Raw genomic sequence first — 27,518 nt, 5'->3', positions numbered from 1 at the left:
GTCTCTCCCCCCAACCCCCCTTCTTCTACTGTCTCTCCTCAACCCCCCTTCTTCTGCTGTCTCTCCTCAACCCCCCTTCTTCTGCTGTCTCTCTCAACCTCCCTTCTTCCTCTCTCTCCTCAACCCCTCTTCTTCCTCTCTCTCCCCCAACCCCCCTTCTTCCTCTCTCTCCTCAACCCCCCTTCTTCTGCTGTCTCTCCTCAACCCCCCTTCTTCTGCTGTCTCTCTCAACCTCCCTTCTTCCTCTCTCTCCTCAACCCCACCTCTTCTTCCTCTCTCTCCCCCAACCCCCCTTCTTCCTCTCTCTCCCCCAACCCCTCTTCTTCCTCTCTCTCCCCCCCACCCCTCTTCTTCCTCTCTCTCCCCCAACCCCTCTTCTTCCTCTCTCTCCCCCAACCCCCCTTCTTCCTCTCTCTCCCCCAACCTCCCTTCTTCCTCTCTCTCCTCAACCCCTCTTCTTCCTCTGTCTCTCCTCAACCCCTCTTCTTCCTCTGTCTCTCCTCAACCCCTCTTCTTCCTCTCTCTCCTCAACCCCTCTTCTTCCTCTCTCTCCTCAACCCCCCTTCTTCCTCTCTCTCCTCAACCCCTCTTCTTCCTCTCTCTCCTCAAGCCCTCTTCTTCCTCTCTCTCCTCAACCCCTCTTCTTCCTCTCTCTCCTCAACCCCTCTTCTTCCTCTCTCTCCTCAACCCCCCTTCTTCCTCTCTCTCCTCAACCCCTCTTCTTCCTCTGTCTCTCCTCAACCCCTCTTCTTCCTCTCTCTCCTCAACCCCTCTTCTTCCTCTGTCTCTCCTCAACCCCCCTTCTTCCTCTCTCTCCTCAACCCCCCTTCTTCCTCTCTCTCCTCAACCCCCCTTCTTCCTCTGTCTCTCCTCAACCCCCCTTCTTCCTCTCTCTCCTCAACCCCCCTTCTTCCTCTCTCTCCTCAACCCCCCTTCTTCCTCTCTCTCCTCAACCCCCCTTCTTCCTCTCTCTCCTCAACCCCTCTTCTTCCTCTGTCTCTCCTCAACCCCCCTTCTTCCTCTCTCTCCTCAACCCCTCTTCTTCCTCTCTCTCCTCAACCCCTCTTCTTCCTCTCTCTCCTCAACCCCTCTTCTTCCTCTCTCTCCTCAACCCCTCTTCTTCCTCTCTCTCCCCCAACCCCTCTTCTTCCTCTCTCTCCTCAACCCCTCTTCTTCCTCTCTCTCCTCAACCCCTCTTCTTCCTCTCTCTCCTCAACCCCTCTTCTTCCTCTCTCTCCTCAACCCCTCTTCTTCCTCTCTCTCCCCCAACCCCTCTTCTTCCTCTCTCTCCTCAACCCCTCTTCTTCCTCTCTCTCCCCCAACCCCTCTTCTTCCTCTCTCTCCTCAACCCCTCTTCTCTCCCTGCAGATTATGAGAAGATGTTTGGTACTAAGTGTCATGGCTGTGACTTTAAGATCGACGCTGGGGACCGCTTCCTAGAGGCCTTGGGATACAGCTGGCACGACACCTGCTTCGTCTGCGCTGTAAGTCACTCTCCTGATTCACCTGGACCTCTGTCTACCTCACCTCCATGTACATCCTGGACCTGATCCAACCTACGTCTCTACCTGTCTCTCCTGGACCTGGTCCAACCTACAGTACGTCTCTACCTGTCTCTCCTGGACCTGGTCCAACCTACGTCTCTACCTGTCTCTCCTGGACCTGGTCCAACCTACGTCTCTACCTGTCTCTCCTGGACCTGGTCCAACCTACAGTACGTCTCTACCTGTCTCTCCTGGACTTGGTCCAACCTACGTCTCTACCTGTCTCTCCTGGACCTGGTCCAACCTACGTCTCTACCTGTCTCTCCTGGACCTGGTCCAACCTACAGTACGTCTCTACCTGTCTCTCCTGGACCTGGTCCAACCTACGTCTCTACCTGTCTCTCCTGGACCTGCTCCAACCTACGTCTCTACCTGTCTCTCCTGGACCTGGTCCAACCTACGTCTCTACCTGTCTCTCCTGGACTTGGTCCAACCTACGTCTCTACCTGTCTCTCCTGGACTTGGTCCAACCTACGTCTCTACCTGTCTCTCCTGGACCTGGTCCAACCTACGTCTCTACCTGTCTCTCCTGGACCTGGTCCAACCTACGTCTCTACCTGTCTCTCCTGGACCTGGTCCAACCTACGTCTCTACCTGTCTCTCCTGGACCTGGTCCAACCTACGTCTCTACCTGTCTCTCCTGGACTTGGTCCAACCTACGTCTCTACCTGTCTCTCCTGGACCTGGTCCAACCTATGTCTCTACCTGTCTCTCCTGGACTTGGTCCAACCTACGTCTCTACCTGTCTCTCCTGGATCTGGTCCAACCTACGTCTCTACCTGTCTCTCCTGGACTTGGTCCAACCTACGTCTCTACCTGTCTCTCCTGGACCTGGTCCAACCTACGTCTCTACCTGTCTCTCCTGGACCTGGTCCAACCTACAGTACGTCTCTACCTGTCTCTCCTGGACTTGGTCCAACCTACGTCTCTACCTGTCTCTCCTGGACCTGGTCCAACCTACGTCTCTACCTGTCTCTCCTGGACCTGGTCCAACCTACGTCTCTACCTGTCTCTCCTGGACTTGGTCCAACCTACGTCTCTACCTGTCTCTCCTGGACCTGGTCCAACCTATGTCTCTACCTGTCTCTCCTGGACTTGGTCCAACCTACGTCTCTACCTGTCTCTCCTGGATCTGGTCCAACCTACGTCTCTACCTGTCTCTCCTGGACTTGGTCCAACCTACGTCTCTACCTGTCTCTCCTGGACCTGGTCCAACCTACGTCTCTACCTGTCTCTCCTGGACCTGGTCCAACCTACAGTACGTCTCTACCTGTCTCTCCTGGACTTGGTCCAACCTACGTCTCTACCTGTCTCTCCTGGACCTGGTCCAACCTACGTCTCTACCTGTCTCTCCTGGACCTGGTCCAACCTACGTCTCTACCTGTCTCTCCTGGACCTGGTCCAACCTACGTCTCTACCTGTCTCTCCTGGACTTGGTCCAACCTACAGTACGTCTCTACCTGTCTCTCCTGGACCTGGTCCAACCTACGTCTCTACCTGTCTCTCCTGGACCTGGTCCAACCTACGTCTCTACCTGTCTCTCCTGGACCTGGTCCAACCTACGTCTCTACCTGTCTCTCCTGGACTTGGTCCAACCTACGTCTCTACCTGTCTCTCCTGGACCTGGTCCAACCTACGTCTCTACCTGTCTCTCCTGGACTTGGTCCAACCTACGTCTCTACCTGTCTCTCCTGGACTTGGTCCAACCTACAGTACGTCTCTACCTGTCTCTCCTGGACCTGGTCCAACCTACGTCTCTACCTGTCTCTCCTGTACCTGGTCCAACCTACGTCTCTACCTGTCTCTCCTGGACCTGGTCCAACCTACGTCTCTACCTGTCTCTCCTGGACCTGGTCCAACCTACAGTACGTCTCTACCTGTCTCTCTTGGACCTGGTCCAACCTACGTCTCTACCTGTCTCTCCTGGACCTGGTCCAACCTACGTCTCTACCTGTCTCTCCTGGACCTGGTCCAACCTACGTCTCTACCTGTCTCTCCTGGACCTGGTCCAACCTACGTCTCTACCTGTCTCTCCTGGACCTGGTCCAACCTACGTCTCTACCTGTCTCTCCTGGACCTGGTCCAACCTACGTCTCTACCTGTCTCTCCTGGACTTGGTCCAACCTACGTCTCTACCTGTCTCTCCTGGACCTGGTCCAACCTACGTCTCTACCTGTCTCTCCTGGACCTGGTCCAACCTACGTCTCTACCTGTCTCTCCTGGACCTGCTCCAACCTACGTCTCTACCTGTCTCTCCTGGTCCTGGTCCAACCTATGTCTCTACCTGTCTCTCCTGGACCTGCTCCAACCTACAGTACGTCTCTACCTGTCTCTCCTGGTCCTGGTCCAACCTACGTCTCTACCTGTCTCTCCTGGACCTGGTCCAACCTACAGTACGTCTCTACCTGTCTCTCCTGGACCTGGTCCAACCTACGTCTCTACCTGTCTCTCCTGGACCTGGTCCAACCTACGTCTCTACCTGTCTCTCCTGGACCTGGTCCAACCTACGTCTCTACCTGTCTCTCCTGGACCTGGTCCAACCTACGTCTCTACCTGTCTCTCCTGGACTTGGTCCAACCTACGTCTCTACCTGTCTCTCCTGGACCTGGTCCAACCTACGTCTCTACCTGTCTCTCCTGGACCTGGTCCAACCTACGTCTCTACCTGTCTCTCCTGGACCTGGTCCAACCTACGTCTCTACCTGTCTCTCCTGGACCTGGTCCAACCTACGTCTCTACCTGTCTCTCCTGGACCTGGTCCAACCTACAGTACGTCTCTACCTGTCTCCGTTCTGTCTCTGTCGCTCTCTCTCTCTCTAGCTCGCGCTCTCTCTCTCTCTAGCTCGCTCGCTCTCTCTCTAGATTGCTGTCGCTCTCTCTCTCTAACTCGCTCTCGCTCTCTCTAGCTCGCTCGCTCTCTCTCTAGCTCGCTGTCGCTCTCTCTAGCTCGCTGTTGCTCTCTCTCTAGATTGCTGTCGCTCTCTCTCTCTAGCTCGCTGTCGCTCTCTCTCTAGCTCGCTGTCGCTCTCTCTCTAGCTCGCTGTTGCTCTCTCTCTCTAGCTCGCTGTCGCTCTCTCTCTAGCTCGCTGTCGCTCTCTCTCTAGATCACTGTCGCTCTCTCTCTCTCTCTCTCTAGCTCGCTGTTGCTCTCTCTCTAGATTGCTGTCGCTCTCTCTCTCTAGCTCGCTGTCGCTCTCTCTCTAGCTCGCTGTCGCTCTCTCTCTAGCTCGCTGTTGCTCTCTCTCTCTAGCTCGCTGTCGCTCTCTCTCTAGCTCGCTGTCGCTCTCTCTCTAGCTCGCTGTCGCTCTCTCTCTAGCTCGCTGTCGCTCTCTCTCTAGCTCGCTGTCGCTCTCTCTCTAGCTCGCTGTCGCTCTCTCTCTCTCTCTAGCTCGCTGTCGCTCTCTCTCTAGCTCGCTGTCGCTCTCTCTCTAGATCACTGTCGCTCTCTCTCTCTCTCTAGATCGCTGTCGCTCTCTCTCTCTCTCTCTCTCTCTAGATCACTGTCTCTCTCTCTCTCTCTCTAGATCACTGTCGCTCTCTCTCTCTCTCTCTCTCTCTAGATCACTGTCTCTCTCTCTCTCTCTCTAGATCACTGTCTCTCTCTCTCTCTCTCTAGATCACTGTCGCTCTCTCTCTCTCTCTCTCTAGATCACTGTCTCTCTCTCTCTCTCTCTAGATCACTGTCGCTCTCTCTCTCTCTCTAGATCGCTGTCGCTCTCTCTCTCTCTCTCTCTAGATCACTGTCTCTCTCTCTCTCTCTCTAGATCACTGTCGCTCTCTCTCTCTCTCTCTCTAGATCACTGTCGCTCTCTCTCTCTCTCTCTCTAGATCACTGTCTCTCTCTCTCTCTCTCTAGATCACTGTCGCTCTCTCTCTCTCTCTCTCTAGATCGCTGTCGCTCTCTCTCTCTAGCTCGCTGTCGCTCTCTCTTTCTAGCTTGCTGTCGCTCTCTCTAGCTCGCTATCGCTCGCTCTCTCTAGCTCGCTGTCGCTCTCTCTCTCTAGCTCGCTGTCGCTCTCTCTCTAGCTCGCTGTCGCTCTCTCTAGCTCATGGTCTCTCTCTCTCTCTAGCTCACAGTCTCTCTTGCTCTCTCTCTCTCTAGCTCTATCTCTCTCTCTCTAGCTCGCTGTTGCTCTCTCTCTCTCTCTAGCTCGCTGTTGCTCTCTCTCTCTCTAGCTCGCTGTTGCTCTCTCTCTCTCTAGCTCGCTGTCGCTCTCTCTCTCTCTAGCTCGCTGTCGCTCTCTCTCTCTCTAGCTCGCTGTCGCTCTCTCTCTAGCTCGCTGTCGCTCTCTCTCTCTAGCTCGCTGTCTCTCTCTAGCTCGCTGTCTCTCTCTAGCTCGCTGTCTCTCTCTAGCTCGCTGTCTGCCTCGCTCTCTCTCTAGTTCTCTCTAGCTCCTTGTCACGCTCTCTCTCTCTCTCTCACTGTCTCTTTCTTTCTCGCTGTCTCTCTCTCTCTAGCTCGCTGTCTCTCTCTCTCTAGTTCTCTCTAGCTCCTTGTCACGCTCTCTCTCTCTCTCTCTCTCTCTCTCTCTCTCTCTCACTGTCTCTTTCTTTCTCGCTGTCTCTCTCTCTCTAGCTCGCTGTCTCTCTTTCTTCTCTCACTTAACCCCCTGCCTTTCTCCCTCCTCCGTCTCCCTCTCTCTCTCCATCCCAGTTCTGCCAGATCAACCTGGAAGGAAAGACGTTCTACTCTAAGAAGGATAAGCCGCTGTGTAAAGGTCATGCCTTCGCTCCCGTCTGAGAGGGAGAGAGGTGGTTCAGAGGGGACAGGAAGCCCTCACCATTCTCTGAACCCTGAAGACCTGTACAGTGGCAGTTACTCTCCACTGTCCACTGCAAACCAGACAGCATCATATCCTCACTATCGCTCAGCTACAGTTCAACTGTTCCTCATCCTTCAACCTCTAATCCCTGGACTTTCTAAAGGCATCCTGTACTGGCTAAGAGCTAAAGGAATGTAATGTCAACCATGACTGCCTAGTTTCTCTACTGCTGTTACTCATAGCAGGTTACTCTAGTATCATATGTAATGGTATAAAGAAGTGAGAATTTTTTTTAGTATCGTGTGTAGTGTTATTACAAACGGAGTCATTTTCAAAGCCTTCGCTTCTCTATCTCGTGTATATTGTCAGTGAATATATTGGTCATTCTCCCTCTGTGATTGTGATGCTTAAAACCACATGTTGTTCACAAGGCATCCTCTACTCCAGTGTGTGAAGTCGACTGTGTTTGGGCCTATTAGTCCGGTGAAATATCTTTAGACCCTTCTAATCTAAACCTCGTTCACTTTCAAGTGCCTTTTTTGAAGTTGAACCAACCATTTAGTGTGTCATTTTCTAAGATGTTACATTGAACTATCCCTGCACCACCGTCTTCATTTATAGTACCCTCCTAGTCTCTGGTCTGTTCGGCACCCCTTTATTACTGCACTACTTAAGGGGATTTTATTGGGGACCCTTACTCCAGTACTTAAGGTAATGTACGGGCAACCTTACTGCAGTAATTAAGGTAATGTACGGGGCAACCTTACTCCAGTACTTAAGGTAATGTACGGGGCAACCTTACTGCAGTACTTAAGGTAATGTACGGGGCAACCTTACTCCAGTAATTAAGGTAATGTACGGGGCAACCTTACTCCAGTAATTAAGGTAATGTACGGGGCAACCTTACTCCAGTAATTAAGGTAATGTACGGGGCAACCTTACTCCAGTAATTAAGGTAATGTACGGGGCAACCTTACTCCAGTACTTAAGGTGATGTACCTTACGGTAAGGTAATGTACCTTACTGCAGTAATTAAGGTAATAGGAACTCAGTCATGTGGAACTAGTTACTGTACTTACTGTAATACACTCCCTGTGTGCGTTCCAAATGACGCACCCTATTCCTTATGTAGTGCACTAATTTGTATGGGTTCTGGTCAAAAAGTAGTGCACTATAAATGAAATAGGGCTGTCCTTTGGGACACAGCCCCACATTGCACTAGTCACTATAAAAACTGTAGAACACTCCATATTGACCCCAGAGACCCAGAATGCATCACTTGACGTCAGCTATGTTTTTGAATTGGTTAATGTTAATCAGAATAGTACATCATAAAAACAGTAGCGTGTAGCGAGTAGCGTTTTGAAGCAACGTTTTATCAATGTTCGCTATATGGAAATGAAGGATGTTTACAGGGCTGGAGTTTAAACCATGGAAGTAAACTGTAGCTCTTGAATGGAGAATAATCTCATTATTATTCTATTATTCAATTATATTCTAGAAATGTTCTAAATTCAGTTGGAATCGACCCCAACTGTGTGATTTGTAGTCATTTTGTTGTCCTGGGATTTGTAGTCGTTGTGTTGTCCTGGGATTTGTAGTCATTTTGTTGTCCTGGGATTTGTAGTCATTTTGTTGTCCTGGGATTTGTAGTCGTTGTGTTGTCCTGGGATTTGTAGTCATTTTGTTGTCCTGGGATTTGTAGTCATTTTGTTGTCCTGGGATTTGTAGTCCTTGTGTTGTCCTAGGATTTGTAGTCATTGTGTTGTCTTGGGATTTGTAGTCCTTGTGTTGTCCTGGGATTTGTAGTCATTTTGTTGTCCTGGGATTTGTAGTCATTTTGTTGTCCTGGGATTTGTGGTCAATGTGTTGTCCTGCGATTTGTAGTCATTTTGTTGTCCTGGGATTTGTAGTCATTGTGTTGTCCTGGGATTTGTAGTCATTTTACACAAGTGACTGTATGTATTGGACTAAATACTGTATGGTCTAGGGTTCTATTCAATCCGAATCACGGAAGTTCAGCGTTGGAGCGTGATTGAAATTTAAATGTTCCCGCGTTGGCGGAGACTGCATTCCGTGTAAATGATGTCGGCTCATTCAGAGCGCGCCATCTGTAAAGCTTCAAACGACGCGTTGAATAGAGCTCATGTCTCACAAGAGACCTGTAAGTACACTGAACAAAAATATAAATAACACATGCAACAATTTTAAAGATTTTGACTGAGTTACAGTTCATAGAAGGAAATCAGTCAATTGAAATAAATTCATTTGGCCCTAATCTATGGATTTCACATGACTGGGCAGGGGCGCAGCCTTGTTTGGGCCTGGGAGGGCATAGGCCCACCCATTGGGGATCCAGGCCCAGCCACAAAAGGGCTTTATTAAAGACAAATATTCCAAAGTTTCATCAGCTGTCAGGGTGGATGGTGTCAAACGATCCCGCAGGTGAAGAAACCGGATGTGGAGGTCCTGAGCTGGCTTGGTTGGACGTACTGCCAAATTCTCTAAAATGACATTGGAGGCAGCTTATGGTAGAGAAATTTACATTCAATTCTCTGGCAACAGCTCTGGTGGACATCGCTGCAGTCAACATGCCAATTGCACACTCCCTCAAAACTTAGATATCTGTGGCATTGCGTTGTGTGACAAAACTGCATTTTAGAGTGGCCTTTTATTGTCCCCAGCACAAGGTGCACCTATGTAATTATCATGCTGTTTTCAGCAGCTTATTGATATGCCACACCTGTCAGCTGGATGGATTATCTTGGCAAAAGAGAAATGTTCAGTAACAGGGATGTAAACAAATTTGTGCACAACATTTGAGAGAGAGAGAAGCTTTTTTGTTCATATGGAACATTTCCGGGATCTTTTATATCAGCTCATGAAACCTGGGACCAACACTTTACATGTTGCGTTCATATTTTTTGTTCAGTGTAGTTATTTGATGGCAGTGTTTGAAAGAACGGTGTGTTTTGAAACCAAATGATTTTGTAACGTACTGTGTTCGCTGACTAGTACGACTAGTTCACTTCCGATATATGCTCATTCCTACTTTTGTACACGTGATGTCATGACGTCAACCTCTGCTCCAAGAACAATAGCATTATAATAACAGAATACTAACAAATATATATGTATTTTACTATTTGTTTGTATTATAGTATCGTATACCAAGTGCCTTCTCAAGCTTTACACACTGAGCTTTACAATCATTCTTAAATTCTAAGGAAAAACTGCTGTATTCATTTGTGTACACTAGAGATGTTTTTAGCATAATAATTAATATCCTTGATAAAGGAGCTGTATTTGGTATTTGAACCAGTTAATCAATAAAAAAAATGTCTGCGTTCTTCCATACTCTCTCTTTTCATTCCCTTTGTCTCCATGCACCCAGTATTAGTTTAATGTTTAATCAAATGACCTAACCCTCAAATACACAAATCGACCCCCAGCACCTATTTACAGTTGCCCTAAAGGGCAAGTAGCTTTCAAAGTGGGTCTTAGGGCCACCGTACCTCCTCCCTAGTCATGATCTCCCCCTTAGGGCCACCGTACCTCCTCCCTAGTCATGGTCTCCCCATTAGGGCCACCGTACCTCCTCCCTAGTCATGATCTCCCCTCCACCTTAGGACCACCGTACCTCCTCCCTAGTCATGGTCTCCCCCTTAGGACTACCGTACCTCCTCCCTAGTCATGATCTCCCCCTTAGGACCACCGTACCTCCTCCCTAGTCATGGTCTCCCCCTTAGGGCCACCGTACCTCCTCCCTAGTCATGATCTCCCCCTTAGGGCCACCGTACCTCCTCCCTAGTCATGATCTCCCCTCCACCTTAGGACCACCGTACCTCCTCCCTAGTCATGATCTCCCCTCCCCCTTAGGGCCACCGTACCTCCTCCCTAGTCATGATCTCCCCTCCCCCTTAGGACCACCGTACCTCCTCCCTAGTCATGATCTCCCCTCCCCCTTAGGACCACCGTACCTCCTCCCTAGTCATGATCTCCCCTCCCCCTTAGGACCACCGTACCTCCTCCCTAGTCATGATCTCCCCTCCCCCTTAGGGCCCCCGTACCTCCTCCCTAGTCATGATCTCCCCTCCCCCTTAGGACCACCGTACCTCCTCCCTAGTCATGATCTCCCCTCCCCCTTAGGACCACCGTACCTCCTCTCTAGTCATGATATCCCCCTTAGGGCCACCGTACCTCCTCTCTAGTCATGATATCCCCCTTAGGGCCACCGTACCTCCTCCCTAGTCATGATCTCCCCCTTAGGGCCACCGTACCTCCTCTCTAGTCATGATCTCCCCTCCCCCTTAGGACCACCGTACCTCCTCTCTAGTCATGATCTCCCCCTTAGGACCACCGTACCTCCTCCCTAGTCATGATCTCCCCCTTAGGACCACCGTACCTCCTCCCTAGTCATGATCTCCCCCTTAGGACCACCGTACCTCCTCCCTAGTCATGATCTCCCCCTTAGGGCCACCGTACCTCCTCCCTAGTCATGATCTCCCCCTTAGGGCCACCGTACATCCTCCCTAGTCATGATCTCCCCTCCCCCTTAGGACCACCGTACCTCCTCCCTAGTCATGATCTCCCCTCCCCCTTAGGACCACCGTACCTCCTCCCTAGTCATGATCTCCCCTCCCCCTTAGGGCCCCCGTACCTCCTCCCTAGTCATGATCTCCCCTCCCCCTTAGGACCACCGTACCTCCTCCCTAGTCATGATCTCCCCTCCCCCTTAGGACCACCGTACCTCCTCTCTAGTCATGATATCCCCCTTAGGGCCACCGTACCTCCTCTCTAGTCATGATATCCCCCTTAGGGCCACCGTACCTCCTCCCTAGTCATGATCTCCCCCTTAGGGCCACCGTACCTCCTCTCTAGTCATGATCTCCCCTCCCCCTTAGGACCACCGTACCTCCTCTCTAGTCATGATCTCCCCCTTAGGACCACCGTACCTCCTCCCTAGTCATGATCTCCCCCTTAGGACCACCGTACCTCCTCCCTAGTCATGATCTCCCCCTTAGGACCACCGTACCTCCTCCCTAGTCATGATCTCCCCCTTAGGGCCACCGTACCTCCTCCCTAGTCATGATCTCCCCCTTAGGGCCACCGTACATCCTCCCTAGTCATGATCTCCCCTCCCCCCTAGGGCCACCGTACCTCCTCCCTAGTCATGATCTCCCCTCCCCCTTAGGATCACCGTACCTCCTCTCTAGTCATGGTCTCCCCTCCCCCTTAGGACCACCGCACCTCCTCCCTAGTCATGATCTCCCCCTTAGGACCACCGTACCTCCTCCCTAGTCATGATCTCCCCTCCCCCTTAGGACCACCGTACCTCCTCTCTAGTCATGGTCTCCCCTCCCCCTTAGGACCACCGCACCTCCTCCCTAGTCATGATCTCCCCCTTAGGACCACCGTACCTCCTCCCTAGTCATGATCTCTCCTCCCCCTTAGGGCCACCTTACCTCCTCCCTAGTCATGATCTCCCCCTTAGGGCCACCGTACCTCCTCCCTAGTCATGGTCTCCCCTCCCCCTTAGGGCCACCGTACCTCCTCCCTAGTCATGATCTCCCCCTTAGGGCCACCGTACCTCCTCCCTAGTCATGGTCTCCCCCTTAGGGCCACCGTACCTCCTCCCTAGTCATGATCTCCCCCTTAGGACCACCGTACCTCCTCTCTAGTCATGGTCTCCCCTCCCCCTTAGGACCACCGTACCTCCTCTCTAGTCATGATCTCCCCCTTAGGACCACCGTACCTCCTCTCTAGTCATGGTCTCCCCTCCCCCTTAGGACCACCGTACCTCCTCTCTAGTCATGGTCTCCCCTCCCCCTTAGGGCCACCGTACCTCCTCCCTAGTCATGGTCTCCCCCTTAGGGCCACCGTACCTCCTCCCTAGTCATGATCTCCCCCTTAGGACCACCGTAACACCTCCCTAGTCATGATCTCCCCTCCCCCTTAGGACCACCGTACCTCCTCCCTAGTCATGATCTCCCGTCCCCCTTAGGGCCACCGTACCTCCTCCCTATTCATGATCTCCCCCTTAGGACCACCGTACCTCCTCCCTAGTCATGATCTCCCCCTTAGGGCCATCGTACCTCCTCCCTAGTCATGATCTCCCCTCCCCCTTAGGACCACCGTCCTCCTCTCTAGTCATAATCTCCCCCTTAGGACCACCGTACCTCCTCCCTAGTCATGGTCTCCCCCTTAGGACCACCGTACCTCCTCCCTAGTCATGATCTCCCCCTTAGGACTTCCGTACCTCCTCCCTAGTCATGGTCTCCCCCTTAGGGCCACCGTACCTCCTCCCTAGTCATGATCTCCCCTCCCCCTTAGGACCACCGTACCTCCTCCCTAGTCATGATCTCCCCTCCCCCTTACGACCACCGTACCTCCTCTCTAGTCATGATCTCCCCCTTAGGACCACCGTACCTCCTCCCTAGTCATGATCTCCCCTCCCCCTTAGGGCCACCGTACCTCCTCCCTAGTCATGGTCTCCCCCTTAGGACCACCGTACCTCCTCCCTAGTCATGGTCTCCCCCTTAGGGCCACCGTACCTCCTCCCTAGTCATGATCTCCCCCTTAGGGCCACCGTACCTCCTCCCTAGTCATGAGCCCCCCTCCCCCTTCGGGCCACCGTACCTCCTCCCTAGTCATGAACCCCCCTCCCCCTTAGGGTCACCGTACCTCCTCCCTAGTCATGATCTCCCCTCCCCCTTAAGGCCACCGTACCTCCTCCCTAGTCATGATCTCCCCCTTAGGGCCACCGTACCTCCCCCCTAGTCATGATCTCCCCTCCCCCTTAGGAACACCGTAACTCCTCCCTAGTCATTAGCCCCCCTCCCCCTTAGGGCCACCGTACCTCCCCCCTAGTCATGATCTCCCTTAGGACCACTGGACCTCCTCCCTAGTCATGATCTCCCCTCCCCCTTAGGACCACCGTACCTCCCCCCTAGTCATGATCTCCCCTCCCCCTTAGGACCACCGTACCTCCTCTCTAGTCATGATCTCCCCCTTAGGACCACCGTACCTCCTCCCTATTCATGATCTCCCCTCCCCCTTAGGGCCACCGTACCTCCTCCCTAGTCATGATCTCCCCCTTAGGACCACCGTACCTCCTCCCTAGTCATGATCTCCCCCTTAGGGCCACCGTACCTCCCCCTTAGTCATGATCTCCCCTCCCCCTTAGGGCCACCGTACCTCCCCCTTAGTCATGATCTCCCCTCCCCCTTAGGGCCACCGTACCTCCTCCCTAGTCATGATCACCCCCTTAGGGCCACCGTACCTCCTCCCTAGTCATGGTCTCCCCTCCCCCTTAGGGCCACCGTACCTCCTCCCTAGTCATGATCTCCCCTCCCCCTTAGGGCCACCGTACCTCCTCCCTAGTCATGATCTCCCCTCCCCCTTAGGGCCACCGTACCTCCTCTCTAGTCATGATCTCCTCTCCCCCTTAGGGCCACCGTACCTCCTCCCTAGTCATGGTCTCCCCCTTAGGGCCACCGTACCTCCTCCCTAGTCATGGTCTCCCCCTTAGGACCACCGTACCTCCTCCCTAGTCATGATCTCCCCTCCCCCTTAGGAACACCGTAACTCCTCCCTAGTCATTAGCCCCCCTCCCCCTTAGGGCCACCGTACCTCCCCCCTAGTCATGATCTCCCCCTTAGGACCACCGTACCTCCTCCCTAGTCATGATCTCCCCTCCCCCTTAGGACCACCGTACCTCCCCCCTAGTCATGATCTCCCCTCCCCCTTAGGACCACCGTACCTCATCCCTAGTCATGATCTCCCCCCTAGGACCACCGTACCTCCTCCCTAGTCATGATCTCCCCCTTAGGGCCACCGTACCTCCCCCCTAGTCATGATCTCCCCTCCCCCTTAGGACCACCGTACCTCATCCCTAGTCATGATCTCCCCCTTAGGACCACCGTACCTCCTCCCTAGTCATGATCTCCCCTCCCCCTTAGGGCCACCGTACCTCCTCCCTAGTCATGATCTCCCCTCCCCCTTAGGGCCACCGTACCTCCTCCCTAGTCATGATCTCCCCTCCCCCTTAGGGCCACCGTACCTCCTCTCTAGTCATGATCTCCTCTCCCCCTTAGGGCCACCGTACCTCCTCCCTAGTCATGGTCTCCCCCTTAGGGCCACCGTACCTCCTCCCTAGTCATGGTCTCCCCCTTAGGGCCACCGTACCTCCTCCCTAGTCATGATCTCCCCCTTAGGACCACCGTACCTCCTCCCTAGTCATGATCTCCCCCTTAGGGCCACCGTACCTCCCCCCTAGTCATGATCTCCCCTCCCCCTTAGGGCCACCGTACCTCCTCCCTAGTCATGATCACCCCCTTAGGGCCACCGTACCTCCTCCCTAGTCATGGTCTCCCCTCCCCCTTAGGGCCACCGTACCTCCTCCCTAGTCATGATCTCCCCTCCCCCTTAGGGCCACCGTACCTCCTCCCTAGTCATGATCTCCCCTCCCACTTAGGGCCACCGTACCTCCTCTCTAGTCATGATCTCCTCTCCCCCTTAGGGCCACCGTACCTCCTCCCTAGTCATGTTCTCCCCCTTAGGGCCACCGTACCTCCTCCCTAGTCATGGTCTCCCCCTTAGGGCCACCGTACCTCCTCCCTAGTCATGATCTCCCCCTTAGGACCACCGTACCTCCTCCCTAGTCATGATCTCCCCCTTAGGGCCACCATACCTCCTCCCTAGTCATGGTCTCCCCTCCCCCTTAGGACCACCGTACCTCCTCCCTAGTCATGATCTCCCCTCCCCCTTAGGACCACCGTACCTCCTCCCTAGTCATGATCTCCCCCTTAGGGCCACTGTACCTCCTCCCTAGTCATGATCTCCCCCTTAGGGCCACCGTACCTCCTCCCTAGTCATGGTCTCCCCTCCCCCTTAGGGCCACCGTACCTCCTCCCTAGTCATGATCTCCCCCTTAGGGCCACCGTACCTCCTCCCTAGTCATGGTCTCCCCCTTAGGGCCACCGTACCTCCTCCCTAGTCATGATCTCCCCCTTAGGACCACCGTACCTCCTCTCTAGTCATGGTCTCCCCTCCCCCTTAGGACCACCGTACCTCCTCTCTAGTCATGATCTCCCCCTTAGGACCACCGTACCTCCTCTCTAGTCATGGTCTCCCCTCCCCCTTAGGACCACCGTACCTCCTCTCTAGTCATGGTCTCCCCTCCCCCTTAGGGCCACCGTACCTCCTCCCTAGTCATGGTCTCCCCCTTAGGGCCACCGTACCTCCTCCCTAGTCATGATCTCCCCCTTAGGACCACCGTAACACCTCCCTAGTCATGATCTCCCCTCCCCCTTAGGACCACCGTACCTCCTCCCTAGTCATGATCTCCCGTCCCCCTTAGGGCCACCGTACCTCCTCCCTATTCATGATCTCCCCCTTAGGACCACCGTACCTCCTCCCTAGTCATGATCTCCCCCTTAGGGCCATCGTACCTCCTCCCTAGTCATGATCTCCCCTCCCCCTTAGGACCACCGTCCTCCTCTCTAGTCATAATCTCCCCCTTAGGACCACCGTACCTCCTCCCTAGTCATGGTCTCCCCCTTAGGACCACCGTACCTCCTCCCTAGTCATGATCTCCCCCTTAGGACTTCCGTACCTCCTCCCTAGTCATGGTCTCCCCCTTAGGGCCACCGTACCTCCTCCCTAGTCATGATCTCCCCTCCCCCTTAGGACCACCGTACCTCCTCCCTAGTCATGATCTCCCCTCCCCCTTACGACCACCGTACCTCCTCTCTAGTCATGATCTCCCCCTTAGGACCACCGTACCTCCTCCCTAGTCATGATCTCCCCTCCCCCTTAGGGCCACCGTACCTCCTCCCTAGTCATGGTCTCCCCCTTAGGACCACCGTACCTCCTCCCTAGTCATGGTCTCCCCCTTAGGGCCACCGTACCTCCTCCCTAGTCATGATCTCCCCCTTAGGGCCACCGTACCTCCTCCCTAGTCATGAGCCCCCCTCCCCCTTCGGGCCACCGTACCTCCTCCCTAGTCATGAACCCCCCTCCCCCTTAGGGTCACCGTACCTCCTCCCTAGTCATGATCTCCCCTCCCCCTTAAGGCCACCGTACCTCCTCCCTAGTCATGATCTCCCCCTTAGGGCCACCGTACCTCCCCCCTAGTCATGATCTCCCCTCCCCCTTAGGAACACCGTAACTCCTCCCTAGTCATTAGCCCCCCTCCCCCTTAGGGCCACCGTACCTCCCCCCTAGTCATGATCTCCCTTAGGACCACTGGACCTCCTCCCTAGTCATGATCTCCCCTCCCCCTTAGGACCACCGTACCTCCCCCCTAGTCATGATCTCCCCTCCCCCTTAGGACCACCGTACCTCCTCTCTAGTCATGATCTCCCCCTTAGGACCACCGTACCTCCTCCCTATTCATGATCTCCCCTCCCCCTTAGGGCCACCGTACCTCCTCCCTAGTCATGATCTCCCCCTTAGGACCACCGTACCTCCTCCCTAGTCATGATCTCCCCCTTAGGGCCACCGTACCTCCCCCTTAGTCATGATCTCCCCTCCCCCTTAGGGCCACCGTACCTCCCCCTTAGTCATGATCTCCCCTCCCCCTTAGGGCCACCGTACCTCCTCCCTAGTCATGATCACCCCCTTAGGGCCACCGTACCTCCTCCCTAGTCATGGTCTCCCCTCCCCCTTAGGGCCACCGTACCTCCTCCCTAGTCATGATCTCCCCTCCCCCTTAGGGCCACCGTACCTCCTCCCTAGTCATGATCTCCCCTCCCCCTTAGGGCCACCGTACCTCCTCTCTAGTCATGATCTCCTCTCCCCCTTAGGGCCACCGTACCTCCTCCCTAGTCATGGTCTCCCCCTTAGGGCCACCGTACCTCCTCCCTAGTCATGGTCTCCCCCTTAGGACCACCGTACCTCCTCCCTAGTCATGATCTCCCCTCCCCCTTAGGAACACCGTAACTCCTCCCTAGTCATTAGCCCCCCTCCCCCTTAGGGCCACCGTACCTCCCCCCTAGTCATGATCTCCCCCTTAGGACCACCGTACCTCCTCCCTAGTCATGATCTCCCCTCCCCCTTAGGACCACCGTACCTCCCCCCTAGTCATGATCTCCCCTCCCCCTTAGGACCACCGTACCTCATCCCTAGTCATGATCTCCCCCCTAGGACCACCGTACCTCCTCCCTAGTCATGATCTCCCCCTTAGGGCCACCGTACCTCCCCCCTAGTCATGATCTCCCCTCCCCCTTAGGACCACCGTACCTCATCCCTAGTCATGATCTCCCCCTTAGGACCACCGTACCTCCTCCCTAGTCATGATCTCCCCTCCCCCTTAGGGCCACCGTACCTCCTCCCTAGTCATGATCTCCCCTCCCCCTTAGGGCCACCGTACCTCCACCCTAGTCATGATCTCCCCTCCCCCTTAGGGCCACCGTACCTCCTCTCTAGTCATGATCTCCTCTCCCCCTTAGGGCCACCGTACCTCCTCCCTAGTCATGGTCTCCCCCTTAGGGCCACCGTACCTCCTCCCTAGTCATGGTCTCCCCCTTAGGGCCACCGTACCTCCTCCCTAGTCATGATCTCCCCCTTAGGACCACCGTACCTCCTCCCTAGTCATGATCTCCCCCTTAGGGCCACCGTACCTCCCCCCTAGTCATGATCTCCCCTCCCCCTTAGGGCCACCGTACCTCCTCCCTAGTCATGATCACCCCCTTAGGGCCACCGTACCTCCTCCCTAGTCATGGTCTCCCCTCCCCCTTAGGGCCACCGTACCTCCTCCCTAGTCATGATCTCCCCTCCCCCTTAGGGCCACCGTACCTCCTCCCTAGTCATGATCTCCCCTCCCACTTAGGGCCACCGTACCTCCTCTCTAGTCATGATCTCCTCTCCCCCTTAGGGCCACCGTACCTCCTCCCTAGTCATGTTCTCCCCCTTAGGGCCACCGTACCTCCTCCCTAGTCATGGTCTCCCCCTTAGGGCCACCGTACCTCCTCCCTAGTCATGATCTCCCCCTTAGGACCACCGTACCTCCTCCCTAGTCATGATCTCCCCCTTAGGGCCACCATACCTCCTCCCTAGTCATGGTCTCCCCTCCCCCTTAGGACCACCGTACCTCCTCCCTAGTCATGATCTCCCCTCCCCCTTAGGACCACCGTACCTCCTCCCTAGTCATGATCTCCCCCTTAGGGCCACTGTACCTCCTCCCTAGTCATGATTTCCCCTCCCCCTTAGGGCCACCGTACCACCTCCCTTGTCATGATCTCCCCTCCCCCTTAGGACCACCGTACCTCCTCTCTAGTCATGATCTCCCCTCCCCCTTAGGGCCACCGTACCTCCTCCCTAGTCATGATCTCCTGCTTAGGACCACCGTACCTCCTCCCTAGTCATGGTCTCCCCTCCTCCTTAGGACCACCGTACCTCCTCTCTACTCATGATCTCCCCTCCCCCTTAGGACCACCGTACCTCCTCCCTAGTCATGATCTCCCCCTTAGGGCCACTGTACCTCCTCCCTAGTCATGATTTCCCCTCCCCCTTAGGGCCACCGTACCACCTCCCTTGTCATGATCTCCCCTCCCCCTTAGGGCCCCCATACCTCCTCCCTAGTCATGATCTCCCCCTTAGGACCACCGTACCTCCTCCCTAGTCATGGTCTCCCCTCCCCCTTAGGACCACCGTACCTCCTCCCTAGTCATGATCTCCCCCTTAGGACCACCGTACCTCCTCCCTAGTCATGATCTCCCCTCCCCCTTAGGACCACCGCACCTCCTCCCTAGTCATGATCTCCCCCTTAGGGCCACCGTACCTCCTCCCTAGTCATTATATCCCCCTTAGGGCTACCGTACCTCCTCTCTAGTCATGATCTCCCCTCCCCCTTAGGACCACCGTACCTCCTCTCTAGTCATGATCTCCCCTCCCCCTTAGGACCACCGTACCTCCTCCCTAGTCATGATCTCCCCCTTAGGGCCACCGTACCTCCTCCCTAGTCATGATCTCCCCCTTAGGGCCACCGTACCTCCTCTCCAGTCATGGTCTCTCCTCCCCCTTAGGACCACCGTACCTCCTCCCTAGTCATGATCTCCCCTCCCCCTTAGGACCACCGTACCTCCTCTCTAGTCATAATCTCCCCCTAAGGACCACCGTACCTCCTCCCTAGTCATGGTCTCCCCCTTAGGACCACCGTACCTCCTCCCTAGTCATGGTCTCCCCCTTAGGACCACCGTACCTCCTCCCTAGTCATGATCTCCCCCTTAGGACTTCCGTACCTCCTCCCTATTCATGGTCTCCCCCTTAGGGCCACCGTACCTCCTCTCTAGTCATGATCTCCTCTCCCCCTTAGGGCCACCGTACCTCCTCCCTAGTCATGGTCTCCCCCTTAGGGCCACCGTACCTCCTCCCTAGTCATGGTCTCCCCTCCCCCTTAGGACCACCGTACCTCCTCCCTAGTCATGATCTCCCCTCCCCCTTAGGACCACCGTACCTCCTCCCTAGTCATGATCTCCCCCTTAGGGCCACTGTACCTCCTCCCTAGTCATGATTTCCCCTCCCCCTTAGGGCCACCGTACCTCCTCCCTAGTCATGATCTCCCCCTTAGGACCACCGTACCTCCTCCCTAGTCATGATCTCCCCCTTAGGGCCACCATACCTCCTCCCTAGTCATGGTCTCCCCTCCCCCTTAGGACCACCGTACCTCCTCCCTAGTCATGATCTCCCCTCCCCCTTAGGACCACCGTACCTCCTCCCTAGTCATGATCTCCCCCTTAGGGCCACTGTACCTCCTCCCTAGTCATGATCTCCCCCTTAGGGCCACCGTACCTCCTCCCTAGTCATGGTCTCCCCTCCCCCTTAGGGCCACCGTACCTCCTCCCTAGTCATGATCTCCCCCTTAGGGCCACCGTACCTCCTCCCTAGTCATGGTCTCCCCCTTAGGGCCACCGTACCTCCTCCCTAGTCATGATCTCCCCCTTAGGACCACCGTACCTCCTCTCTAGTCATGGTCTCCCCTCCCCCTTAGGACCACCGTACCTCCTCTCTAGTCATGATCTCCCCCTTAGGACCACCGTACCTCCTCTCTAGTCATGGTCTCCCCTCCCCCTTAGGACCACCGTACCTCCTCTCTAGTCATGGTCTCCCCTCCCCCTTAGGACCACCGTACCTCCTCTCTAGTCATGGTCTCCCCTCCCCCTTAGGGCCACCGTACCTCCTCCCTAGTCATGGTCTCCCCCTTAGGGCCACCGTACCTCCTCCCTAGTCATGATCTCCCCCTTAGGACCACCGTAACACCTCCCTAGTCATGATCTCCCCTCCCCCTTAGGACCACCGTACCTCCTCCCTAGTCATGATCTCCCGTCCCCCTTAGGGCCACCGTACCTCCTCCCTATTCATGATCTCCCCCTTAGGACCACCGTACCTCCTCCCTAGTCATGATCTCCCCCTTAGGGCCATCGTACCTCCTCCCTAGTCATGATCTCCCCTCCCCCTTAGGACCACCGTCCTCCTCTCTAGTCATAATCTCCCCCTTAGGACCACCGTACCTCCTCCCTAGTCATGGTCTCCCCCTTAGGACCACCGTACCTCCTCCCTAGTCATGATCTCCCCCTTAGGACTTCCGTACCTCCTCCCTAGTCATGGTCTCCCCCTTAGGGCCACCGTACCTCCTCCCTAGTCATGATCTCCCCTCCCCCTTAGGACCACCGTACCTCCTCCCTAGTCATGATCTCCCCTCCCCCTTACGACCACCGTACCTCCTCTCTAGTCATGATCTCCCCCTTAGGACCACCGTACCTCCTCCCTAGTCATGATCTCCCCTCCCCCTTAGGGCCACCGTACCTCCTCCCTAGTCATGGTCTCCCCCTTAGGACCACCGTACCTCCTCCCTAGTCATGGTCTCCCCCTTAGGGCCACCGTACCTCCTCCCTAGTCATGATCTCCCCCTTAGGGCCACCGTACCTCCTCCCTAGTCATGAGCCCCCCTCCCCCTTCGGGCCACCGTACCTCCTCCCTAGTCATGAACCCCCCTCCCCCTTAGGGTCACCGTACCTCCTCCCTAGTCATGATCTCCCCTCCCCCTTAAGGCCACCGTACCTCCTCCCTAGTCATGATCTCCCCCTTAGGGCCACCGTACCTCCCCCCTAGTCATGATCTCCCCTCCCCCTTAGGAACACCGTAACTCCTCCCTAGTCATTAGCCCCCCTCCCCCTTAGGGCCACCGTACCTCCCCCCTAGTCATGATCTCCCTTAGGACCACTGGACCTCCTCCCTAGTCATGATCTCCCCTCCCCCTTAGGACCACCGTACCTCCCCCCTAGTCATGATCTCCCCTCCCCCTTAGGACCACCGTACCTCCTCTCTAGTCATGATCTCCCCCTTAGGACCACCGTACCTCCTCCCTATTCATGATCTCCCCTCCCCCTTAGGGCCACCGTACCTCCTCCCTAGTCATGATCTCCCCCTTAGGACCACCGTACCTCCTCCCTAGTCATGATCTCCCCCTTAGGGCCACCGTACCTCCCCCTTAGTCATGATCTCCCCTCCCCCTTAGGGCCACCGTACCTCCCCCTTAGTCATGATCTCCCCTCCCCCTTAGGGCCACCGTACCTCCTCCCTAGTCATGATCACCCCCTTAGGGCCACCGTACCTCCTCCCTAGTCATGGTCTCCCCTCCCCCTTAGGGCCACCGTACCTCCTCCCTAGTCATGATCTCCCCTCCCCCTTAGGGCCACCGTACCTCCTCCCTAGTCATGATCTCCCCTCCCCCTTAGGGCCACCGTACCTCCTCTCTAGTCATGATCTCCTCTCCCCCTTAGGGCCACCGTACCTCCTCCCTAGTCATGGTCTCCCCCTTAGGGCCACCGTACCTCCTCCCTAGTCATGGTCTCCCCCTTAGGACCACCGTACCTCCTCCCTAGTCATGATCTCCCCTCCCCCTTAGGAACACCGTAACTCCTCCCTAGTCATTAGCCCCCCTCCCCCTTAGGGCCACCGTACCTCCCCCCTAGTCATGATCTCCCCCTTAGGACCACCGTACCTCCTCCCTAGTCATGATCTCCCCTCCCCCTTAGGACCACCGTACCTCCCCCCTAGTCATGATCTCCCCTCCCCCTTAGGACCACCGTACCTCATCCCTAGTCATGATCTCCCCCCTAGGACCACCGTACCTCCTCCCTAGTCATGATCTCCCCCTTAGGGCCACCGTACCTCCCCCCTAGTCATGATCTCCCCTCCCCCTTAGGACCACCGTACCTCATCCCTAGTCATGATCTCCCCCTTAGGACCACCGTACCTCCTCCCTAGTCATGATCTCCCCTCCCCCTTAGGGCCACCGTACCTCCTCCCTAGTCATGATCTCCCCTCCCCCTTAGGGCCACCGTACCTCCACCCTAGTCATGATCTCCCCTCCCCCTTAGGGCCACCGTACCTCCTCTCTAGTCATGATCTCCTCTCCCCCTTAGGGCCACCGTACCTCCTCCCTAGTCATGGTCTCCCCCTTAGGGCCACCGTACCTCCTCCCTAGTCATGGTCTCCCCCTTAGGGCCACCGTACCTCCTCCCTAGTCATGATCTCCCCCTTAGGACCACCGTACCTCCTCCCTAGTCATGATCTCCCCCTTAGGGCCACCGTACCTCCCCCCTAGTCATGATCTCCCCTCCCCCTTAGGGCCACCGTACCTCCTCCCTAGTCATGATCACCCCCTTAGGGCCACCGTACCTCCTCCCTAGTCATGGTCTCCCCTCCCCCTTAGGGCCACCGTACCTCCTCCCTAGTCATGATCTCCCCTCCCCCTTAGGGCCACCGTACCTCCTCCCTAGTCATGATCTCCCCTCCCACTTAGGGCCACCGTACCTCCTCTCTAGTCATGATCTCCTCTCCCCCTTAGGGCCACCGTACCTCCTCCCTAGTCATGTTCTCCCCCTTAGGGCCACCGTACCTCCTCCCTAGTCATGGTCTCCCCCTTAGGGCCACCGTACCTCCTCCCTAGTCATGATCTCCCCCTTAGGACCACCGTACCTCCTCCCTAGTCATGATCTCCCCCTTAGGGCCACCATACCTCCTCCCTAGTCATGGTCTCCCCTCCCCCTTAGGACCACCGTACCTCCTCCCTAGTCATGATCTCCCCTCCCCCTTAGGACCACCGTACCTCCTCCCTAGTCATGATCTCCCCCTTAGGGCCACTGTACCTCCTCCCTAGTCATGATTTCCCCTCCCCCTTAGGGCCACCGTACCACCTCCCTTGTCATGATCTCCCCTCCCCCTTAGGACCACCGTACCTCCTCTCTAGTCATGATCTCCCCTCCCCCTTAGGGCCACCGTACCTCCTCCCTAGTCATGATCTCCTGCTTAGGACCACCGTACCTCCTCCCTAGTCATGGTCTCCCCTCCTCCTTAGGACCACCGTACCTCCTCTCTACTCATGATCTCCCCTCCCCCTTAGGACCACCGTACCTCCTCCCTAGTCATGATCTCCCCCTTAGGGCCACTGTACCTCCTCCCTAGTCATGATTTCCCCTCCCCCTTAGGGCCACCGTACCACCTCCCTTGTCATGATCTCCCCTCCCCCTTAGGGCCCCCATACCTCCTCCCTAGTCATGATCTCCCCCTTAGGACCACCGTACCTCCTCCCTAGTCATGGTCTCCCCTCCCCCTTAGGACCACCGTACCTCCTCCCTAGTCATGATCTCCCCCTTAGGACCACCGTACCTCCTCCCTAGTCATGATCTCCCCTCCCCCTTAGGACCACCGCACCTCCTCCCTAGTCATGATCTCCCCCTTAGGGCCACCGTACCTCCTCCCTAGTCATTATATCCCCCTTAGGGCTACCGTACCTCCTCTCTAGTCATGATCTCCCCTCCCCCTTAGGACCACCGTACCTCCTCTCTAGTCATGATCTCCCCTCCCCCTTAGGACCACCGTACCTCCTCCCTAGTCATGATCTCCCCCTTAGGGCCACCGTACCTCCTCCCTAGTCATGATCTCCCCCTTAGGGCCACCGTACCTCCTCTCCAGTCATGGTCTCTCCTCCCCCTTAGGACCACCGTACCTCCTCCCTAGTCATGATCTCCCCTCCCCCTTAGGACCACCGTACCTCCTCTCTAGTCATAATCTCCCCCTAAGGACCACCGTACCTCCTCCCTAGTCATGGTCTCCCCCTTAGGACCACCGTACCTCCTCCCTAGTCATGGTCTCCCCCTTAGGACCACCGTACCTCCTCCCTAGTCATGATCTCCCCCTTAGGACTTCCGTACCTCCTCCCTATTCATGGTCTCCCCCTTAGGGCCACCGTACCTCCTCTCTAGTCATGATCTCCTCTCCCCCTTAGGGCCACCGTACCTCCTCCCTAGTCATGGTCTCCCCCTTAGGGCCACCGTACCTCCTCCCTAGTCATGGTCTCCCCTCCCCCTTAGGACCACCGTACCTCCTCCCTAGTCATGATCTCCCCTCCCCCTTAGGACCACCGTACCTCCTCCCTAGTCATGATCTCCCCCTTAGGGCCACTGTACCTCCTCCCTAGTCATGATTTCCCCTCCCCCTTAGGGCCACCGTACCACCTCCCTTGTCATGATCTCCCCTCCCCCTTAGGACCACCGTACCTCCTCTCTAGTCATGATCTCCCCTCCCCCTTAGGGCCACCATACCTCCTCCCTAGTCATGATCTCCTGCTTAGGACCACCGTACCTCCTCCCTAGTCATGGTCTCCCCTCCTCCTTAGGACCACCGTACCTCCTCTCTACTCATGATCTCCCCTCCCCCTTAGGACCACCGTACCTCCTCCCTAGTCATGATCTCCCCCTTAGGGCCACTGTACCTCCTCCCTAGTCATGATTTCCCCTCCCCCTTAGGGCCACCGTACCTCCTCCCTAGTCATGATCTCCCCTCCCCCTTAGGACCACCGTACCTCCTCCCTAGTCATGATCTCCCCCTTAGGGCCACTGTACCTCCTCCCTAGTCATGATTTCCCCTCCCCCTTAGGGCCACCGTACCACCTCCCTTGTCATGATCTCCCCTCCCCCTTAGGACCACCGTACCTCCTCTCTAGTCATGATCTCCCCTCCCCCTTAGGGCCACCGTACCTCCTCCCTAGTCATGATCTCCTGCTTAGGACCACCGTACCTCCTCCCTAGTCATGGTCTCCCCTCCTCCTTAGGACCACCGTACCTCCTCTCTACTCATGATCTCCCCTCCCCCTTAGGACCACCGTACCTCCTCCCTAGTCATGATCTCCCCCTTAGGGCCACTGTACCTCCTCCCTAGTCATGATTTCCCCTCCCCCTTAGGGCCACCGTACCACCTCCCTTGTCATGATCTCCCCTCCCCCTTAGGGCCCCCATACCTCCTCCCTAGTCATGATCTCCCCCTTAGGACCACCGTACCTCCTCCCTAGTCATGATCTCCCCCTTAGGACCACCGTACCTCCTCCCTAGTCATGATCTCCCCCTTAGGACCACCGTACCTCCTCCCTAGTCATGATCTCCCCTCCCCCTTAGGACCACCGCACCTCCTCCCTAGTCATGATCTCCCCCTTAGGGCCACCGTACCTCCTCCCTAGTCATTATATCCCCCTTAGGGCTACCGTACCTCCTCTCTAGTCATGATCTCCCCTCCCCCTTAGGACCACCGTACCTCCTCTCTAGTCATGATCTCCCCTCCCCCTTAGGACCACCGTACCTCCTCCCTAGTCATGATCTCCCCCTTAGGGCCACCGTACCTCCTCCCTAGTCATGATCTCCCCCTTAGGGCCACCGTACCTCCTCTCCAGTCATGGTCTCTCCTCCCCCTTAGGACCACCGTACCTCCTCCCTAGTCATGATCTCCCCTCCCCCTTAGGACCACCGTACCTCCTCTCTAGTCATAATCTCCCCCTAAGGACCACCGTACCTCCTCCCTAGTCATGGTCTCCCCCTTAGGACCACCGTACCTCCTCCCTAGTCATGGTCTCCCCCTTAGGACCACCGTACCTCCTCCCTAGTCATGATCTCCCCCTTAGGACTTCCGTACCTCCTCCCTATTCATGGTCTCCCCCTTAGGGCCACCGTACCTCCTCTCTAGTCATGATCTCCTCTCCCCCTTAGGGCCACCGTACCTCCTCCCTAGTCATGGTCTCCCCCTTAGGGCCACCGTACCTCCTCCCTAGTCATGGTCTCCCCCTTAGGGCCACCGTACCTCCTCCCTAGTCATGATCTCCCCCTTGGGACTTCCGTACCTCCTCCCTAGTCATGATCTCCCCCTTAGGGCCACCGTACCTCCCCCCTAGTCATGATCTCCCCTCCCCCTTAGGGCCACCGTACCTCCTCCCTAGTCATGATCACCCCCTTAGGGCCACCGTACCTCCTCCCTAGTCATGATCACCCCCTTAGGGCCACCGTACCTCCTCCCTAGTCATGATCTCCCCTCCCCCTTAGGGCCACCGTACCTCCTCCCTAGTCATGATCTCCCCTCCCCCTTAGGGCCACCGTACCTCCTCCCTAGTCATGATCTCCCCTCCCACTTAGGGCCACCGTACCTCCTCTCTAGTCATGATCTCCTCTCCCCCTCAGGGCCACCGTACCTCCTCCCTAGTCATGGTCTCCCCCTTAGGGCCACCGTACCTCCTCCCTAGTCATGATCTCCCCTCCCCCTTAGGGCCACCGTACCTCCTCCCTTGTCATGATCTCCCCTCCCCCTTAGGACCACCGTACCTCCTCTCTAGTCATGATCTCCCCTCCCCCTTAGGGCCACCGTACCTCCTCCCTAGTCATGATCTCCTGCTTAGGACCACCGTACCTCCTCCCTAGTCATGGTCTCCCCTCCTCCTTAGGACCACCGTACCTCCTCCCTAGTCATGGTCTCCCCTCCTCCTTAGGACCACCGTACCTCCTCTCTACTCATGATCTCCCCTCCCCCTTAGGGCCACCGTACCTCCTCCCTAGTCATGGTCTCCCCTCCCCCTTAGGACCACCGTACCACCTCCCTAGTCATGGTCTCCCCCTTAGGACCACCGTACCTCCTCTCTAGTCATGATCTCCCCTCCCCCTTAGGGCCACCGTACCTCCTCCCTAGTCATGATCTCCCCTCCCCCTTAGGGCCCCCATACCTCCTCCCTAGTCATGATCTCCCCCTTAGGACCACCGTACCTCCTCCCTAGTCATGGTCTCCCCTCCCCCTTAGGACCACCGTACCTCCTACCTAGTCATGATCTCCCCCTTAGGACCACCGTACCTCCTCCCTAGTCATGATCTCCCCTCCCCCTTAGGACCACC

The 27,518-nt window shown here is 56.2% G+C and overlaps 1 protein-coding gene across 2 annotated transcripts in view; it reads left to right on the top strand.

Moving 5' to 3' along the window:
- Positions 1-9,661, top strand: part of LOC129827319 (PDZ and LIM domain protein 7-like) — a 175,726-nt gene extending 166,065 nt beyond the window's left edge. For both annotated transcript variants that reach the window (XM_055888057.1, XM_055888056.1), the window contains 2 exons: positions 1,369-1,484; positions 6,198-9,661. In XM_055888057.1, coding sequence (XP_055744032.1) covers positions 1,369-1,484; positions 6,198-6,284 — 203 coding nt within the window. In that variant the 3' untranslated portion in view covers positions 6,285-9,661. The remainder of the gene's footprint in view (positions 1-1,368; positions 1,485-6,197) is intronic.
- The last annotated feature ends 17,857 nt before the right edge of the window (positions 9,662-27,518 follow it).

The sequence above is a fragment of the Salvelinus fontinalis genome, chromosome 29 (genome assembly GCF_029448725.1).
Source record: "Salvelinus fontinalis isolate EN_2023a chromosome 29, ASM2944872v1, whole genome shotgun sequence".
Classification (NCBI taxonomy): Eukaryota; Metazoa; Chordata; class Actinopteri; order Salmoniformes; family Salmonidae; genus Salvelinus; species Salvelinus fontinalis.
Note: the sequence above shows the minus strand (reverse complement) of the source record. Positions and strands in the feature narration are given on the sequence as shown.